General features: G+C 38.5%; 1 protein-coding gene across 3 annotated transcripts in view; it reads right to left on the bottom strand.

Annotated features, from left to right (window-relative positions):
• Positions 1-20,325, bottom strand: part of LOC127640932 (tyrosine-protein phosphatase non-receptor type 4-like) — a 44,434-nt gene that overhangs the window by 23,654 nt on the left and 455 nt on the right. For 2 of the 3 annotated variants that reach the window (XM_052123650.1, XM_052123651.1), the window contains exons 1-11: positions 19,685-19,799; positions 11,763-11,917; positions 9,355-9,462; positions 8,902-8,944; positions 8,728-8,806; positions 6,122-6,166; positions 5,818-5,870; positions 3,478-3,598; positions 3,167-3,254; positions 824-912; positions 369-432 (exon numbers count right to left, since the gene is read on the bottom strand). In XM_052123650.1, coding sequence (XP_051979610.1) covers positions 369-432; positions 824-912; positions 3,167-3,254; positions 3,478-3,598; positions 5,818-5,870; positions 6,122-6,166; positions 8,728-8,806; positions 8,902-8,944; positions 9,355-9,462; positions 11,763-11,917; positions 19,685-19,730 — 891 coding nt within the window. In that variant the 5' untranslated portion in view covers positions 19,731-19,799. Of the gene's footprint in view, positions 1-368; positions 433-823; positions 913-3,166; positions 3,255-3,477; positions 3,599-5,817; positions 5,871-6,121; positions 6,167-8,727; positions 8,807-8,901; positions 8,945-9,354; positions 9,463-11,762; positions 11,918-19,684; positions 19,800-20,325 lie in introns of those variants that run through there. The other variant, XM_052123652.1, reaches the window with a different exon arrangement.

The following is a 20,325-nucleotide window of genomic DNA, read 5'->3' as shown; positions in this document are numbered from 1 at the left end:
TGTGGTTGTATTGTTAGGTTTGTGAATTCTGTTTGGGGGTTTAAACATGAAGGCCACGTCCACACTAATTAATTTAAGTTTGTAACCTCCATTGTCCGTTTTGAATGTGCTTGTTTTCCAAAAATGCGTTAATAGAAAATATAAGTCCTCCGTTTTCAGTCCGGAAAAACAACTTCTAGTGTGGATGAGAGGCGCAAATATGGCGCAAATCATGCGTTTTCAAACAAACGCGTATTAGTGTGAATGTGACCTTAGTGTTCATAAAGAAAAACAAAACAATTAAAAAATTATTTTTAAATCTTTCTTATTGATAAACATGTATTTACAGCCAACAATTCAAATGCGTAAGTGCATAAGTGCGTTCTTACCAGTTCTTTCCTTAGTTGGATAAAAAACTGTTTAGATTTAAAAGATATTTTTACAATTTTCAACCTGTAAGATAAAAGAAAAGAGAGAGGGAATATAAAAGATCAAAGAAAAATGTTTATCGACAAGCTGATAAAACAAAACGTTAACTGAAACCAGGTCAAATATTTTCGTAAAAACAAATTCAACCCTCTCGGCATGAGGGCCATTGACCGAAAACATAATATTGGAGCACAAAATGTGTAAACCGTATTAAATAGGCAATAGTCTACATGTTTACATACTAGTGTATTAGCAATTATGTTTTTGCTACTGTACCTTTAAAACCTCTAAATATAAATGACCTCTGGTTAACCTCTTTGCAATATGACTACCAAAGTACATGGCACGTTATTTCAATGATACGTACACTTTAAATGACCTTTAATAAGAAATGTAACGCTAAAACATCACTCACCATGGAAAGTGGCTGGTTCGTACCCTGTCCTTATAGATGGAGATGCCAGCAGACAAAACTCCAATGTAAATCTCTGTGTTACAGTGGTCCTAAATAAGAAAAGAAAAAAAGTCAGAAACCATCAGGATGCTGTTTCCATGGCAACATCAATATCATATTGTCTTCTTGGCCTTTGGCTTACTGAATTCATTTAAAGAAGGGTTGCGCAATATACAGCATCAGCGAGCAATATTAACTTGTAATGTGTAATTATTATGGACTATTTTATGTACTGTTCATCTCTGATTAAACATACACCTTGCAGGTGCAACCTAGACACATCATCAGTGATGTAACCTGGAGTCATCGGGTGTTTCGGGTCTTTCAACATCATACACCCTCGCCCAGGCGACCCAGCCAGGGGTGATCAGTCCCCGACTTGTGACTAAGTAGCATGTGTGATCCACTGATCATCCCTTTTGATACACAGCCATCTAGATGCCTTTTCAGCGGCATCCGTGATGTTCCTGATGGCTTTCTTGTTGTGCAGTCGCCTTATTCCCAGGAGCTTGAGGGCCCTGTAGAGCGACTGGCCGGTAAACCCTCGGCAGCCAACCTCGATGGGGAGGCAGCGGGTCTTCCATCCTCTGCTACGGCATTCACCAGCAAATTCCTCGTACTTGGCCCTCTTCCATTCGGTCTTCCCAGGACACAGTCAATTCCAGTTGGACCACCTGCCTTGTTGATTCTGAAAGGAGGACCATGTCAGGCCTAAGCGTAGTCGTGGCGATGGTTTCTGGGAATTTGAGCTGCCTTCCCAGGTCAACCTTTAGCTGCCAGTCCCGGGCTGTTGCCAGAAGTCCCCCTGCTGGGTTCCTGCTCAGTGGTGGTTTCTCTCCAGCTTTGACAAATGCAATTGAGCGCTGTGCTGGCTGCTGGTGCCTGCTGAGGGAGATCCCTGTGCTGATGGCTTCTGCAATGACCCTTAGCACCTGATCGTGGCACCACCGATAACGTCCCAGGTCTTTAGGGCAGCAGCTTAATATGTGCTCCAGGGACCCTCTTTTTTTGCACAGAGGGCATGCAGGGGTGTTTATCAGGCCCCATGAGAAAAGGTTGGTTGGGCTGGGGAGGACATCGTAGACTGATCGGATAAGGAACTGGATCCGGTGTGGCTCTGCTTTCCACAACTCTGACCACGAGATCTTACGGTCCATTATCTCTAATTATTATGGACTATTTTATGTACAATTAATCTCAAATCGATCATAGTGATCACATTTCTTTCATGCACCTATGGATTATAATCTCCCTGTATGACATAAGGTCCATTTAAAAAGTTTCAAATAAAGAAACCTTTCCATCCCAGAGTCTGATTACAGAAAATAAATGGTTTAATCATTGTAAATGTGCCGTTATATCCTTGTGGTTTGATAAGGAAGATTGGGGAAACGTCCACTCGCGAATCATGGCTTGTTGAGCGCGTTGCCACGGAGACATAGTGCGTGTGGAGGCTTCACACCATCCACCACGGCATCCACGCTCAACTCACCACGCACCCCACCGAGAATGAACCACATTGTAGCGACCACAAGGCGGTTACCCCATGTGACTCTACCCGCCCTAGCAACCAATTTGGTTGCTTAGGAGACCTGGCTGGAGTCACTCAGCACGCCCTGGGATTCGAACTAGCGAACTCCAGGGGTGGTAGCAAGCGTTTTTACCACTGAGCCACGAAAGTTATTTTTATTTCAATGAAGTTTAAATAACGCAGACTGATGTCTTCAGCAGAAGCATAACATCAATGCAATATATTGTTTATTTGCATATTATTGATCATAAGCCAATCATTGGCCTGCAGTTCACACCAATCCATTTTCCAACTGATTTCGTCAATCAGAATTTATTATGAGGGCTTGTCGAAGAACGGGTCAATGTACACCTGCGTCAGACGGATGCTTTTGGAGCGTCTCACTTTGTTTGCGTTGATTTTTAAACATAATATTTTTAGGCCACTGTGTCAAGTTACACATCTTGAGATCCCCAAATTCGGATTTGCGCTCCTTCAATCTGTATTTTGAACGCAAGTCTTCGAGTTGCGCGGTGTGCTGAAGGGTTGGTTTGTTGCCTACACAGCTAAAGTTTCGCTTACTGCCCCCCGGAGAAAACAGGTGGTACTTCAAGCCTGAGTTGCTCCGCAATCTTCCTTATTACGGTCTGGGGATATGATTAACTTTTAACACATAATGTTTTGTATAATTAATCTCACTGAATGTTTAATGGCAGGTTGCATTGTGACAACATGCCCTGCAACAGGAGGAACAGGAGGGGCAGATGATGGGTTAAGAAGGGTCCGTTACTCACCCGAGCATAGTGCAATTCCACGCCATACAACTCTAGCATCTGCGCAGCATTCAAGTAGTTAAATTCGGACTGAGCTGGTGTGAGTCCACTGAAAGAGAGAGAGACTCAATCTCAGAGATCCACAAACAATGACCTGCCTTGTTCCTACAAATCTGCCAGTGTGTGTGTGTGTGTGTGTGTGTGTGTGTGTGTGTGTGTGTGTGTGTGTGTGTGTGTTCAGCTGTGGCTCTTTGTTCTGCAGTCTTCACACTGACACTCAGTTAATATGAGAATCTGTAACATAGTGGAGTATTTCATGTCTCTGCTCTTACTTGTGCTCTTGATGAAGTTTGGCGACCTCTTTCTCAAAGTCCTGTGGTGGGTTGGGAATGAAGCTGTACTCGGAAAGGTACCCGGGCAAATGTTCAGAGTGACTGTAGTCCCCCAACTCAGCTGAAACACAAAACATGCACTGAAACCATGCAAAGTCAGACACAAATGATGCCAAACAAAGAAGCAACTTTACAGAGTAACAGAAACTGACTCTCGGGGATACTGGAAAAAACACAATCCAAATAGACCCCATTTTCTTTCTTAATGTAATTTTGTCTCGTTTCTGAATAAAAATATCAAAACATCATTTGAACAAGATAAATTAGCAAAATTGTGAACGATACTGATATCTCGATTAAAGTTGTTTTTTCATACCTCAAATGTTTTTACTTGTTCGAAACATAAATGGAACAATATTTAGTAGGAACAAAAATTGATTCAAGGAACGAATCAAACGTAACCGAAAACGGGAACAAAATGCCTTTCCGGAGTGAAAACCTTATTTTTAAAATGTTGGTAACCGGTTAATTTCGTTTCGCTAATTTTTTAAGGAGGCAGGCAAGTCCCTTATTTCATTCTAACCGGTTACAAAACATTTCCGAATTGGAAAGGAGGCAACAGAACTAAAAAAAAATACAGTTTCTGCTCAGAACGAACCAAAATTTTAAACATTTAGTTTTTAAGTCCCAATGAAAAAATAAACTTAATTCAAGATTTGCTAAAAACAAGTCAAAATATCTTCTGCAATTTTGCTTCTCAGGTAAATTTAAATCGTTTCTAGGGTGTTGAGAAATTTTTACCGGAAAACAAGACAAAATACTTTTTTCGGGGTATTAACAAGAAACATTTTTTTTTTCCTAATCCTTCATAAAAATTTAATAACTTTCTCCAACTCTGATACAACTTTTTCTTTCTGTAGATGTAATCAAGGCCGAGGGGGCAGGGGAAAGAAATATGAACTAAAAATGGTTCAAGGAACGAAAACCAAAAAGGAACTAAATTTATTGCGGAACAGAACCGAAAAATCCCTTTCAATTGTTCCGGAGAGAAAACTTTATTTTGAAGTGTTGGTAACCGGTTTTAACCAGTTAATTTCCTTCCAAATTTTTTTTTTTTTCATGAAACCAGAGACTAAAAGGCTTATCACAGAACATTTTCAGAATTACACCACTTCCTGTTCCCCCAAAAACACATATTTTGTTTGAAGCATGTCCCTTATTTTGAGCTTGCTTTTCCAGACCAGGTTGTTTCTCATGAGAGATCTGGCAACACTGCGAGTGATATATCATCCACCCTTTATTCTGTCATTTAAAAAAAAAAAAAAGAACATTATTAAACATTCTTTCATTCTAACCAGTTACAAATTGGAAAGGGAGCAAAACACCGGAACGGAACGAAAAAATATAGTTTCTGCTCAGAATGAACCGAAATTAAAAGCATTCCGTTTTTTAGTCCCTGTTATTTAGTGGTTTACAAAAATAAACATTTAAAAAAAAATAAAAAACAAGTCAAAACATCTTATGCAGTATTGCTTCAGTAATTTCAAGTAAATTTTTCTTGTTTCAAGGGTTTCAATATTTTACCATAAAACAAGACAAAATACTTTTTTTCAGTGTTTAAATAACAAACATTTTTGTTCTTGTGACCTTTCATCAAAATGTAGTAACTTTCTCCACCTCTGAAACAACCTTATTTTCTCTGCTAATGTAATCAAGACCGAGTGGGTGCGGAAAATACATCTTAACCAATAATATCACAACCCACATTTTACAAGCCAATCAAATCCAGATGGATAGAAATCAAGTCCTGCCTTACATTATTTCCTGCTGAATATTTTGGATCTACACTTAAATAAGTCTCGTTTCGAATGCCGTTTAATTGCTTTTAATAGAATATTTAATGTTACATCTTAAACTAAATGCACTTCTAATGTCAAACTGAACAATTATGTGATTTTCAAACAATAAAATGAACTAATATAATACACCAGTTGTACCTCATGTAACATTATTGAGCTAATATTGTTAATTATGTAACAATGTTACACTTGCCACAATATTGTCTGTTTTTCCAGCCTTATTACTGGAAATGGGTCACACTGGGACAGGAAAGAGACAAAAGACCGATCATGGACTATTTAGCAACTATACTGCCTTTGTGCATCCTGTACAGACTTGATATATCACCAGCCAAACAAAAAACTGAGGTCAAAGAGTTCACAATAGTTTCCTTATTTTCTTCCATGAGTCTAATATAAAAATAAATCTACTCTCTTGGCGAAAACCAGGGTAAATTGTAACCTATATAACCTAAAAACTAAAATATTCTGTAATATTTACCTTGAACAGCATAAGACGCCAGAATAACTGCAGTATTCTGAGGGCATGGAAGCCTGGCAGAGTGACAGAAAACACATTAATTATGTTAGATTGGCTAATTATTAATCCAATAATGTAACATACAAAACCACAGAGCCATGGGAGGGTTATTGCCACCGTTTCTCTAGATATATTCTGGGCTTGTGTTTTTACGAAGTTTATATTTTTAGGATTTTTGCTTCTTTTTATTTGACGACTACTTTGTTATTTTTAATCAAACAGTAGATACTCTGTTCAGAAGTTTTAATATTGAGAAAACACTCACCTTCCCGTCAGAATATCCTGTTTCAACTGCAGAAAGTACAGATATCTGCAAAAATAAATACAAATAATAATAATAATAATAATATATATCTACTTTGTGCATGACATGATTTATTTTTCCAACAATTGTTTTTAAAATACAAGGAATATTTCATTTTTAATGAATAATTAAATAATTGCATATACTAAATGAAAAATTAAAAGCAAATTATATATAATTCTATGCATGGTGACCATCTACGGAGACCCTTAGAGGACAGGGTGTGAATTTCTTTTCTGAAATAGTTTTGCGTGCCCTCGCAATAAATTTATCATGGGTTGATACAACCATATTTTAAACTAGGCCATATTTTAACTAGAGGTAGACCGATATATCGGTGCCGATATCAGTTTTTTTTATATCGGTTATGTTTAAAATCTATGCCGACAATTTATTTTTTTACTCATTTATTTTATTCCTCATCAACAAACCTGGTATCCTTTTCATCTGGTGAAACATTTAAACTCTTAATCTGATGATTATACAGTCTAGGCTGTAAAAAACGTCAAACATACACAGAGCAATGAAATTTGTCACATTCTGTCATTTCAAAATAAGAGTCCCCGGTGTATTTCGACTTGTTTAAAGTTGAAAGTCCCCCATAATGCACCAAATCGTAATTTTTTGTAATTAGATATTTATGAGATTTTGGTTGCACGATAAACTGCTTTTTTGGATTTTATTCACTTTGTACTCCTGTAGCCTCAATGTCAAAGCCCTTTTTAGTAAGGCTAAAAGACAAAAGAAATTAAGCATTCTATAAATTGATGAAAAAAACACAAAAACCTGAATCAGTCGATTAATCGGTTATCGGTCGTTTCCATCATCTTAAGTTATCGGTATCGGCAAAATCCACTATTGGTTGATCTCTAATTTTAACTATGTTATTCATTATGAAACCACTGTGATAACACAGGAAAATGAAAACTATAGTAATAAAAATCTATACATATACCATAGTTTAAATATGGTTACTGTAGTAAAACCATGGCTTTACATAACAGTTCCATGTTTTTGTTGTTGTTTTTGTTTGTTTGGATAAAACATTGTTTTACTATAGTAATATTGTAGATGGGGATGTCCCAATACCGATATCGGAATCAGGTCCGATATCGTGCTCATGTACTGGTACTCGTAAAAATGCTGATACCATCTGACGTATGAATGCATTACGTAAACATTCAGCGCACTATTATGAGCATCGCATGCTTGGTTTGTAGCAGATGTGCTAATTGGGCTAATTCACTTTTTAGCACGAGTCATATACAGACTACATATTTATTGATATGAATAGCAGCTTTTTGTGGTTTAATATCAGTTTGAGTCACGTAGTAACGGGCTTTTCCGGATTGGGAAGCTGCCGTCATTACGTCAGAGCCAGGACTTTAAGTGAGGTCCACGGTGAGGTGTTACCAAAGTTACACCTACAAACGCAACATATTCTATACATCAAATTAAATATTAAAATTAAAAGGACAGAAACCAATAATACTGAAAATTTGTTTTAATCGCAAATGCATTTAACAATATTAATACTGAATTTGTCACATCCACGCACAACTCACCACGTGCCCCACCGAGAGCGAGAACCACATTATAGCGACCACAAGGAGGTTACCCCATGTGACTCTACTCTCCCTAGCAACCAGGCCAATTTGGTTGCTTAGGAGACCTGACTGGATTCACTCAGCACACCCTGGATTCGAACTGGCGACTCCAGGGATGGTAGTCAGCGTCAACGCTCGCTAAGACCCCCAGACCCCCAATCGTTATACGGTACTTTCATCTGATTAAAGTTTTAATGAATTTAAAACAAGTATCAGACTTGTTATCGGCGAGTACTAAAAGGTATCGGTACTTGTACTCGTTCTCAAAACAAATTGTATCGGGACATTCCTAATTGTAGACTGTAGTCACCATAAACGTTTTTGGCAGAAAAGATGGTTTTACCATAGAAATATTGTAATAACATTTCTGTTCTAGGCTAACCATGTTATGTTATTGATTTTTGGCAGAAACCATGTTTCTTATACAATATACTGTATTCATACATCAATCATGGTTAATCTTGTGGTTACTATGGATTTACCATGGTATTTATAGTAAAACCCATAATTTTATCCTCCCAGTTTTCATTTTCCTGTATTAATACTATGGTTTTACTACAAATATCAAGGTTAAAATATGGTTACTATAGTAAAACCATCGTAGATTTATGGCGAGGGAACGCAAAACTAATGCAAGGGCACGAAAAACTGTTTGCGTTGGGAATAAAAAACATTTGTCCTCTAAGGGGCTCCGTATAAATCCCATTTACATTCATATAAATGACACATTACATTAGCATTAGCGTTATAGTAACATTAGTGATTACATTATGATCTAAACAGCATTTACTAATCTTGATGTTAATATATAAAAATACAGTTGTTCATGGTTAGCTTATTGTGCAAATAACTAAAGCGGACACATACATTTTTTGATTTAAATCCATTCTTAGCATATATTAAACTTAACATGACAACTACGCATATTCTGTACAGCCAATTATAAAAATCGAAATATACCTTGTGTACTCTTCTTGTAGTTTACTGGGGTCGCTCACGAAAAACTTCACCCTGAACCTCAAATTATGTGGAGTCGTCCCTAAAAATACAAACAGTTACAATCAGAGAGCCTCGTGACAATATAATGGTTGAATAAAACACCATAAAATATAACGATGAAAAACAAGGACCTACTTTTCAGTTGTTTTCTAACAGGTTTGTTTGGATCCAGCCACTTCTGTAACAGATAATCAGAACCGATATGGAACCAAATTCAGGCCACCTTTTTCGCATAGTAGCATATCGAAGTGTTCTCGCTTTTACTGTGACAACAAAACTGCCGAAAGTATCAGCTCAGCTTTGTGGAAGACACCAAAACCCACTTGTCGATTCCAAACCGAGGAACATCAAGCGAAATGAATTAAACATTTACGCTGTTTTACTACAAGCAGAAGCCGACAGTGGCATTTTAGCTTGTGAAGTGACCTTAGAATAAACTGTTGGCAGTTGGTTGAGCAGACTTGTGTGTGTGTGTGTGTGTGTGTGTGTGTGTAGAAACGTAAATAAGTAATGAACAGCCTGAACCCCAACCCAAACCTAACCCTAACTCTGTGTGATCTGTTGCAAGAGTGACAGGTGAGAGTTTACCTGGCTGTCACAGGAATCGTCTGGTAGTTGAAGGCCGAAGTAGTCTTGCTCGGTTAGCTCCAAGTGTTTATACACTACGTCCAACAGGACTCGCCCCTGATCTTGCTTCTAAAGAGAGCAGGAGAGAGTTATTAGTACTGGACAGTTCTAATCGTGATATAACTTTTCAGATATCGTCATCTAAATAATATGGAAGACAGGATTTACGTACTGTACTGAAGGAGCAAAAATAGTTGAATTGTAAGTGTCAAAGAGAGGGTAGATTGGTCATTGACTGTTGGTGCATAAAACCTTGACTAACATTATAAGTGGACTTCAGGGAAATATATTATTATATAGGCTCCAAACGTTTCCATGCCAGCTTAACCCTTGAGCCAAGGCGATGTGTACAGCATGTATGATCATGACAGTTATAGCCTCAGGATACGCTTCTCTCATACCCAGGAATGTGAAACATCTGCCTGAAACAGCTCCACAATGCAATCCAACCCAAGCCGCAACATCGCATAGCTCCAATTTCCAAACTGCAGTCAGTCTCTATTGTACCTCACAGATGGCTGATCTCCATTGGGGGTTCTAACCAACTCTTTTTTTTAGTAGATATTTTTCATCCAACCTGATTTATTCATGTTAACCACGGGGATGGTCTGTAGCTCAGGGGTAAAATGCTGATAGAGCGAGACTGAGACATCAACTTTGCAGTTTCTGGGTCACCTCTACATGGGATTTAACTTGCAACCTTTGCATAAGCAACCGGGATCATTATCCACTCAGCTCTTAAACAGTTACTTCTTGTTGTTAAAAGGGATTAGGGCTGAACGATTTGGACAAAAAAAAAAATCGATGATGAGCATAAAACAAAAAACACTTGTGATATGTTTTGCTCATGCCCATCAGAAATACTGTTCTAGAAAGGGTGTTCACACTTGAGTCCTCTAAAAAGAACCAAACTAGAGGGCTGGGTAGCTCAGTGGTAAAGACGCTGGCTATGACCCTAGGAGTCGCTAGCTCGATTCCCAGGGTGTGCTGAGTGACTCCAGCCAGGTCTCCTAAGCAACCAAATTGGCCTGGTTGCTAGGGAGGGTAGAGTCACATGAGGTAACCTCCTTGTGGTCGCTATAACGTGGTTCTCGCTCTCGGTGAGGCGTGTGGCGAGTTGCGCGTGGATGCCGCAGAGAATAGCGTGAAGCCTCCACATGTGCTATGTCTCCGTGGCAACGCGCTCAACAAGCCACGTGATAAGATGCGAGGATTGACGATCTCGGACGCAGCTGAGATTCGTCCTCAACCACCAGGAATGAGGTGAATCACGCGACCACATTGGGAATTGGGCATTCCAAATTGGGAGAAAAAGGGGAAAAAAAATCCAAAAATAAAAAGAACCTAAAGAACTAAATAAAACAGTGAAACACTAGTGCAATTAATGTTGGAATGTCAGATGTGGAAGTGCCGATAATACACGTCTTTTGAAGCATGGGCAAAATGCTGAGCCCAACTGCGGTCCGAATAACATGTATGCATGATGTACAAAGCCGAGATACAATTGCATTATATAGGAATGTTAGTTGGACTTCGCAAAAATCGGACTGGTATGATTACAGTTGGACACAATGTGTCACACTAAAACGTGACACAATGTGTAATCGAATATTTGAAGTAACGACCTCAGATGCAGAAGTGCCAATAATACACGTTGCGCTTCACTGCTGTCTTTCGAAGTATACCAATTTTGGTCTGATTAACTCGTTATATGGGTCTGTTAGTCTGACTTCGCAAAAACCGGACTGGTACGATTACAGTTTGACTAAAACGTGACACAATGTGTAATCGAATATTTGAAAGATGTCTTATTGTGCATCACCGCTGTCTTTTGAAGCTCGCAAAAAACGCTGAGACCAAATGCGCTCCGATTAACGTGTTTATATGATGAGCTACAAACGCATTATCTAGGTCCGTTAGTCTGACTTCGCAAAATAGTGCAATTTCAGTCGGACTAAAGCATGACACAATGCAAAATCAAATATTTGAAGGAAGGACGTCAGCTGAGGAAGTGTTAAATACGTTGCACATCAGTGTTCACAAAAAACGGAATCAGCAAAAAAGCGTTCATTATTATGAACGAATAATTTTTTTTGTCCAACTTAAATTAAATGTTTTAATTGTATGTTAACGTACTGAAAGATTACAAGGATTAATTCCTTTTGAAATGAAAATTCTCAAAATAAAACAAATACATAAATCTAAAAAAAAAAAATTTGGCTCTCTTTTGGAACTCAAATATAAATTTAGTTTAATTTCGCATCCAACACAAGTAGAACATATTCAGCTATATTATCTGACCAGTCATGAGGGATGATTAGCCTATTTACAGAGGTCAAACGTGCACTGAAGAGTGTGTGGGTACTCACATTAACTCTGAAGCTCTGCACTGTGTTGTCCAATAGTAAAACGTTACACACCACCTGCATGTGCTGTCTTTCTCTGGCCTCCTCCAACGCTCCCACATCGTAACTTCTGCCAGCAGGCAACCGGAAGCGGGCGGTCATCACGGTCCCGACTCCGTCTGCAAAACACACACGTGACAGCTAAAGGTCACAAACCCACCAAAAAAGTCTGGTGTTCACCATGGTACCGCTTATTAAAGGGATAGAGCTCCAAAGAAGACGCCTAAACTAACTAACCCTATAAGTAGTGTAAAACATAACACACATGTGATCCAAAGACAGTTAGCAAATACCATTCACAACCATTCATCTGTACACCACCTAAAAGATTCTGTAAACAGTTGACCTGTAAGGTTCTCTCAGTTTCTCTCAGGGAAAGTGTTTTATAGATTTTAAATCAGATGAATTTACAAGTCCACATTGTAGAAAAGAGCTTCCAGTTTCTCAAAACACAAAAATCAAAACATGCAACTTAGATAATAGTTTGTCAATTGAAGAACCCGTAAAGTAAATAGATGTCAGGGTTGGGTTAAGTCCGACTGCATTCATCCAATTCATAAAATAAATTGCCTAATAGGTTTCTTTATATTTTACAGTAAGCTAATCTAATTTAGTTTGAGACTGCTGACACATAATCTAGTATTCAACTCATTTTATTCAAGCTTTTAATGATCATAACTGGTCTTCTCAAAAGCGAACAAGGTCATTTTCTGTCATCTCTGTTTCACAAACTCATTCAGCCCAATGAATAAGTTCAAAATGTCTTCAAAAGATATTTGTTTGGCATTTATATAAGAACAGACTGAGCAATTCCAAACAGGAACAGGAAGAGTTTCTACTTCAATGCCGAAACCAATATCAGTACTGTAAGGATCTTCCTTTGAATAACACTTATAAATAGACAGTAGCATTTTTAGAGTCCCAATTTCCACAGCCTTGTGACAAATGTTTTTTTATTTCATTTTTTCCAAAGCAGAATATTGACACATATTACAGACTTGATGTATGTCATCACTGGACATAACATTAACTTCAGGTAAATGTAATTCTCTGTCTAATTTCACCCCATCTAGTTTTAACAAGGCTTTGGTTCTAGGGGGTCAGTCTTGAGTCTTTGACTTTAGACAGCCCACCGTAGTATCTATGTATGGCTCTGGTCGACCCACCCAAGAATCTATGGTTCTGGACGGCCCAACACTAGAGGATTTGGACAGCATATTCCTGAATCTTTGTTTCTAGGGGCCCCATTTAATTTGGGCATTGCATGGCCTACTCTATAGTCTTAAGCTCTAAACAGTCCACCCTAGAATCTATAGCTCTGGACAGCCCACTCTACAGTCTTTGGCTGCTTTGGATGCCAACCCTTGGGTCTTTGGTTCATCACAATCCACTCTATAGTCTCTGAATATAGAAAACCCACCCAACAGCCATAGGCTCTGGACAATTCACTCTAGAATCTTTGGCTCTAGATAACCCACCCTTGGGTCCTACTATAGGGTCCTTGGTCGCAAACAGACCACTCTTGAATATTGGATTGTAAACAGCCCATTCTATAGTCATTGAATCTAGACAGCCCACAAAAAGGACTTTGGCTCTAGACATCCTACTTTTGGGGGTTTTGGTCCCAAACATCCCACTCTTGAGTCTTTAGTTTCTAAAAAGCACACTCAAAGAGACATTGGCTTTAGATATCGCAACCGGTCTACGCTCCAAAAATTTCACCATAGGGTCCATCTCAAGTGGTCCAATAATTGGGAAGTTGGTTGCTTGACCATTTTTAGTTTTATTTTACTTGGTTTAACCATGACGTTAATCTTTGTGTCATGGCACACAACACATTTTGGTTATACAGCTGTTCACAGAAACCTCAATATCACGGCTCAGGGTGGTCACTGCAAGTCATTACACATCATAAGGTGCATTATATATATATATATATATATATATATATATATATATATATATATATATATATATATATATATATACACACACACACATTTTAAACATTCTTGTTCCTTAGACTTAGAACTTAAGTACTAATGTAATGCTCAAGATTGCTCAAAGTTCCACTTTTAGGGTCAATTTATAATGGGAGCAGTATTTTACATGTTTACATGTACAGTTTGATTAGAAGCTGTGAGACTTCCTCACTCATTCTCTCTGAAATGTTGAGGGAGAGTCCGGTGATAGTAGTAAACTCGGCAGGTGTCTGTTTTCTGAGAACATGGTGCATGGGAACCCACACTTTGTCCACAGTAGACATATTGAATGATGTTCTTGGTCCAGGTGGGTGGAAGAATTTTACAAAAACATCACAGTTTTCCATGCTGATGCATTAACGCATTGAGTTTCTCAGCCAGAGAAACACAGATTTCATCCCTAGGGAGAACAACAGTGATAATATCTGCTCTGTCAGTCATAAACCCCTGCTTAAAGGTGATTTTATCAGGAGGTCATCTTTGTCTGACTCTTCAAGCATCTGCAGTAAGGCCTCTATACTTGGACACTGGTCACACTTGTTGAGCATGCAGTTATAACTGTTTGTCTCAGACTAGAAGTTCCAGCAGGTCCTTGTAGTCCACTTTTAGCTTTGCTGACTCAACCATCAGCTTGATGTTCTGATGTTGTGTGCAGACACAAAGTGTGAGTTCCAGATGTTCCTGCCAGCACACACCATTTTGGTCTCCGTTAACAAAATTTTGATTTCCCCATCTTAAACTCTGGGTGCTGATTTTTTAATTCTACATAAGGTTCATTAAGGTTACTTAAAACTAAATGCTTTTGTTTATTAACTTTTTGAAGAACTCCTTGATAGATCATGCTTCACTGTTGCCAATATCAAAAGTAGTAATATTTTAGACCCCATTGACAAGCATAAGCTATTGTATGTCAATCATAATCATACTGTAAAATACAGTTCATTTTTGTTATTTGTTATGCTTATATTACATCTGTTCATTTCTCAAAATGAATGAATAAAGTAGGCTTTTCTCCAGATCTACTAGCCCTAGCTCTGTAACCAGTTTTTACAGCAGAATGCTACAATAGGTGACTTATTTCTGTGAAAACTTCAGGTTCCTATCCGGTCCCCCATCAGAGAAATTCAACCAGAAAATTAGGGTAATAAATAAAAAAATAAAACATTTTAAATTGCACTTTCTCGCCCCCATAAAAATTTTCAGCATGCGCACTATACTTGCCTAGGTACCCCCTAACAAATTAAGACTGAGACTCTTATATTATAAACTGACCCTCAAAAGATGAACTTTGAGCAACCTTGAGCATTACATTAGGACTTAAGTTCTAAGGCCTAGTCCACATGAATACGTTTTCGTTTGAAAACGCATCTTTTTCTCTCCGTTTTGGCCTTCCGTCTACACCGAGACATCGTTTTTGTCTGTGAAAACGGATCCACTTTGGAAAATGATGACGCATTTTTAGTCATGTGATTTATCCAACCAAAACAATCAAGATGGAGGCCTGTGTTATAGTGGTGCTGTTGTGCCTGATACTCACTTTGATAGGGTTGTTAAAAAAAATGTCACTTTGTACAACCTTCACATTGCATTTCTTCAAAGGCGAAGGGAAGTTTACTCGGAATTGGTGTACATGCAGCAGGGATTTTCAGCATGAGAAAACAAGTGGCACGATTTAAGCATTTTCATAAGTTTCAGTGTGGACGAGCAACTTTTGGAAAACGCTTGAAAACGTTAGTGTGGACGGAGAGCGTTTTGAAACAAAAATGCCGTTTTCAAATGTATCCGGATTAATGTAGACTTAGCCTAAGTCTAAGGAACAAGAATGTGCCTTGTAGTGTGCTCTAGAGATCGGTTTTGTTCCAAGGAGCTAGGACCATCCTGAGCAGAGATATTGAGGTTTCTGTAAACAGCTGTATAACCAAAATATGTTTCATGTGTGCCATGACACAAAGATGACTGTCGTGGTTAAACCAAGTAAAATAATAATAAAAAAACTGGTGGTTTTCCCAATAGCAATACATAGAAGTAATCACACAAAAATAGGAAAATAAAAATGGTCAAGCAACCTGTATTGGACCACTTGAGATGGACAGACCCCATAGAATCTTTGGATATAGGAAGATCAACATCCATTCTTTGGCTCTAGAAAACACAGTCCAGAGCCTTTGAATCTAGAGAGTCCACCAAACAACCATAGGCTCTAGTCTAGACAGCGGACTCTAAGGTCTTTGACTCTAGATAGCCTCTCAATTAGACCCTGTTGTTCACAAATCTTTTCTCTGTTTTGTGAATATAACTTGGGAGGAAATGACCAAATTCGACCACAGGGCAGCACACAACGAGAAGGTTATGAGCTTATGTGATACTGTAAACAAAAAGTCCCTTCGAGAATAATGGCTAAACACATTCTCAGTACATTTACTGGTGCTAGGATAAGGTAAGAGTAGTCTTTACAACCTGGGGGCTACTACCTTTTCCTTGACCAAGTAAGTGCTCACGCTCCACTTAAAGTTTGTTGTTTCTTTACAATCAAATAAGACAAAAGCAGCCTTTGCCTAGAATACACAAAACTGCTTTCTCTTCCCAGGAAGTTATTTTTGAAGCCATTTGCATCATTTGTCATTCACAGTTGTTGGAATGGGTGAGTTTATTTAAAAGAAAAAATTCAGTGGCTCCATTTTTAGATGCACCTAAAGTCTCTTTACACATGTCAGTGCTGTACAAAACAAGTTCCCATAACAGCAAAAGGCAGCTGCGCAAACAACCAAGAGTCAGAGTTCATGACCTGTAGGAGCAAACATGTGACCTTTTAGATGGCTCACAGCCGCCCATACAAACTCCCACACCCAACTGATTACAGTCATTAATCTACAGCACAATAAACATGGAAAGGTCTTGTCAGATAAAATGTAATAACAAATCAATCAAAATTTCCATTTAAGCATTACAAAGTAGCTTTACAAAGCAGTGCCTTAAAATTACTGTCAAGCCTTTCAACCAAGTGCCACCATTTAAAGTGACAATTTGCCCAGAAATGATAATTCTGTCATCAATTTCCTAAAACACAAAAACAGCAGATGTTCAGCACATCGTTAGTCTCAGATGACATTTGTTTTATGATATAGAATGCAATGAAAGTGAATGGTGACTGAGGCTAACATGTCTAACATCTCCTTTTGTGCTCCACAGGAGATTAAGTCATAGGGTACAGGTTTGGAAAATTGTAACAACATGAGGTTAAATAAATTGACCGTGAGGTCACAAAGATCAGATACACAAATAAGTCCTAAAAATATCTTTCATATCTAATACAACCTTATTTGACCTATGTAAAAGCAAAACAGGCTAATCTTTTTTTATTATCTTCTAAACAGCTATGAAACGTGTGTGAGAGAGAAAGAGTGTGTGGTGGAACATGTCAAGTTTTCCCGGATGTCATCGAATACCACAAACACAAATACACTCAAGATTTTCCACTGAGTGGGGTGCATACCACCAACACCTCAGAACACAGATCAGACAGTGGGGTTACAAAATGAGTTTATCCCCCACCTAAAAACTCTCTCTTTAGGTCAGCCCCCACAAAACACCACCCAAATATTTCCATTTGTGCCTACCTATGGATACTTCTCTCTTATGTGCAGTCATTATAACCTATAACCAATGCAACAATCCTCAAACAGTGGTTCTCAACTGGTGGGTCACTGAAAACAGTGCTAAAATACAACGGACCATATAAATGCACATATAATTTTAAAATGAATGAAAAGACACTTCCCATACCTTTAGGTGACATTAATGGCCATGCGGCGCACGCAATTCATCTCTCGTTTGGTAGAAGCTAGCCAAATTAGGCAGATACCAATGTGGAACGGTTGCGTGAAATGTGCTCATCCTCAAAACCCTTGAACAAAACTACACAAGATAAACAAAAAATACAACCTAGGCAGCGTTAAAATAGTTCACTAGCAAACACAATGTGTTTTGTGCAGTGATTTACTGGCTGACGAGAGCATAAAATCATCTAAAAAACAAATTTGTCGATTTTACTATACAGCCCATGTCATGTCATTGAACGTGTACGATCTTTCAACAGTTATGCTTAATAGCCGACAATGTGTAAGGCTTTCCTTTATCGGCATATGTAGATTTTTGCCCATTATCCCAATTTTGGTTTGCCTGTAAACCCTATTACCAGCGTTCTTAGCGGCTTATCTAATATGTGCAAGTGTTGCACGCATAACTATTTACGTTTTGACACCAAAAGCATAGAATAACCGAATAACGTTAGATCTCATGTAAATGCAGGTTCCTTGCATTGTCAGATTTTTTGGAATAAGCAGATTTCGCTTTTGGCAGTTATCAGCATATTGCCAAGCAGGTAAATTTCATTTCGAAATGCTCCACGTCCACACTGCCGTTTTTAAGCATTTCAAAAATTGGCCCATCCACACTGAAACGTCAGAAAATGCTTAAAACTCCAAACAGTGCATGCGAAAATAAACGTAAAATAATTGTTGTCTGAAAAACAATCGTCTTGGTCTGCCGCAGAACAGCCGTTGCAATGTGAAAGTTACAAAATAACATTTAAGATTAAGATTCAACTTTGAAAACAGAGTCAGCCATGAAACAGCACCCCTGGAGCAGATAGGGTGAAGGGCCTTGCTCAAGGGCCCAACAGTGGTATCTTGGCAGTGCTGGGGCTTGAACCCCCAACCTTTCTGTCAGTAACCCAGAGCCTTAACCGCTGAGCCACCACTGGATTTACCTTTAACAATGCTATCAAAGTGGATGGACGGCATAACAATCCCACTAAAACATTGTCCACCATCTTGATTGTTTTGGGTTGAATGGATCACACGACAGCGTCACATAACTACACACATGCCATTGTTTTCGAATATCTCCATTTACCCAGTTCACACTACAACACGAATATGGTGTTTTCAAATGCATCCACTTCAGAGAGCGTTTTCGAAAAACGGCGTCTCAGAGTGGATCAAAGGCCAAAACGTAGAGGAGAAGATGCGTTTTCAAATGTATCCGGATGTGGCCTAATCTAGGGCTGCACAATGAGTTGCATACATAATTAAGTTTACAATTATAGTGGTCGACCGATATTTTTCAATGGCCAATGCCAATATCTATATAGTACTGTAGGTTGGCCGATATAAATGCAGATATAAATAATACAAATGAACAAAAGCAAATCAGATATACACAATTTCTAAAATGAAATGAACATTTATTTTATACAATATTCAACAGAAATTGGGATAAAAAGGGCAGGTAATACTTCTGTTAATCGGAAATCGCAGATATTCGCGCATTGACCATAGTACGGTCCGGTTAATCAGCCTGCCCGATATATCGGTATACCATTAGCCACAATTAACATATCATGAAAAGTGTCAGTTACAGCACTCGACTGATGTCCTCTCCTGTTGCGCAAAAACAAAATCGAACAACAACATGGTCTTCTTGCAGCAGTGAAGTATTGACTATATCACAGACATGTCTGCTGCCCAATTTCGGTATATGATATTGCCAAGATTTTAATAACTGTATATAATAATTTTAATAATTGTTTTTATTGCAACTAAGAGAGCCATTGTGAACTTATCTGTTTAGGCACCGTCTTGATTTAGTGTTGTATAAGTAAATCCATTCAGAAACAGTTCCCAAACTGTTTCATGTGTAGCCTACATGAAGAATCTAATCTGGGTCCTGACGCAAAACCAGTTGAGAACCACTGAAGGGTCTGTTACATGCCACCTGTTATTCATTCATTCATTCATTCATTCATGCATAATTCTGCATTGAACACATCATTCATGCTCTTGGTTACCTATTGCACCTGATTTGATAACCAAAGCCAGCTTAAGAGAAACACCAATAACTTACCTGACCCAAGGCAATAAAAACCATTTAACTGAATGCAGAGTTGCATGAAACGTCAATATTGGCACGCAAATGAGAAATATCATCCATTCAGATCTTGCATTACAGTCTGTTGAAGAATGCGCACTTACACACACATACACACACACACCAGGGGGACAGAACAGGAGATGATGTCACCGACTTAACCAGGGGGAGCTGCGTAGTGCCCAGAAAACAATTAAAACAAACCATATGCTGTTACATTGCAGAAATAGAGGGAAATCTTGACATTTCACTGTAGATGCAACCAGATCATTTGCATGCAAAGGATGAGAACTGGGGTTATGTAATGATGTGGCACAGTTGAGATGCACAGATGTGTCATGCACCTCACATAAACACTGTCATTTCTAAAATGACATCTGAAGTATGTTGAAAAGAAGCAATTTAAAGGGTTGCCAGGTATTGAGAACATATTTAAACACATTGTGCATGCAATCCACAGGCACTGCATGCATTTGTGCATCATGAACCTGGATTATATTGTCATCAAACACAAATTAAACCCTGTAACATTACATCAAGGCATTTGCATGGATGTAACCCGTCTCTATATTCAGTTTGGCCAAGGAGGTGAATGCATGCTTTATGCTACTGCCTGT

The sequence above is a fragment of the Xyrauchen texanus genome, chromosome 50 (assembly GCF_025860055.1).
Source record: "Xyrauchen texanus isolate HMW12.3.18 chromosome 50, RBS_HiC_50CHRs, whole genome shotgun sequence".
Lineage (NCBI taxonomy): Eukaryota > Metazoa > Chordata > Actinopteri > Cypriniformes > Catostomidae > Xyrauchen > Xyrauchen texanus.
Note: the sequence above shows the minus strand (reverse complement) of the source record. Positions and strands in the feature narration are given on the sequence as shown.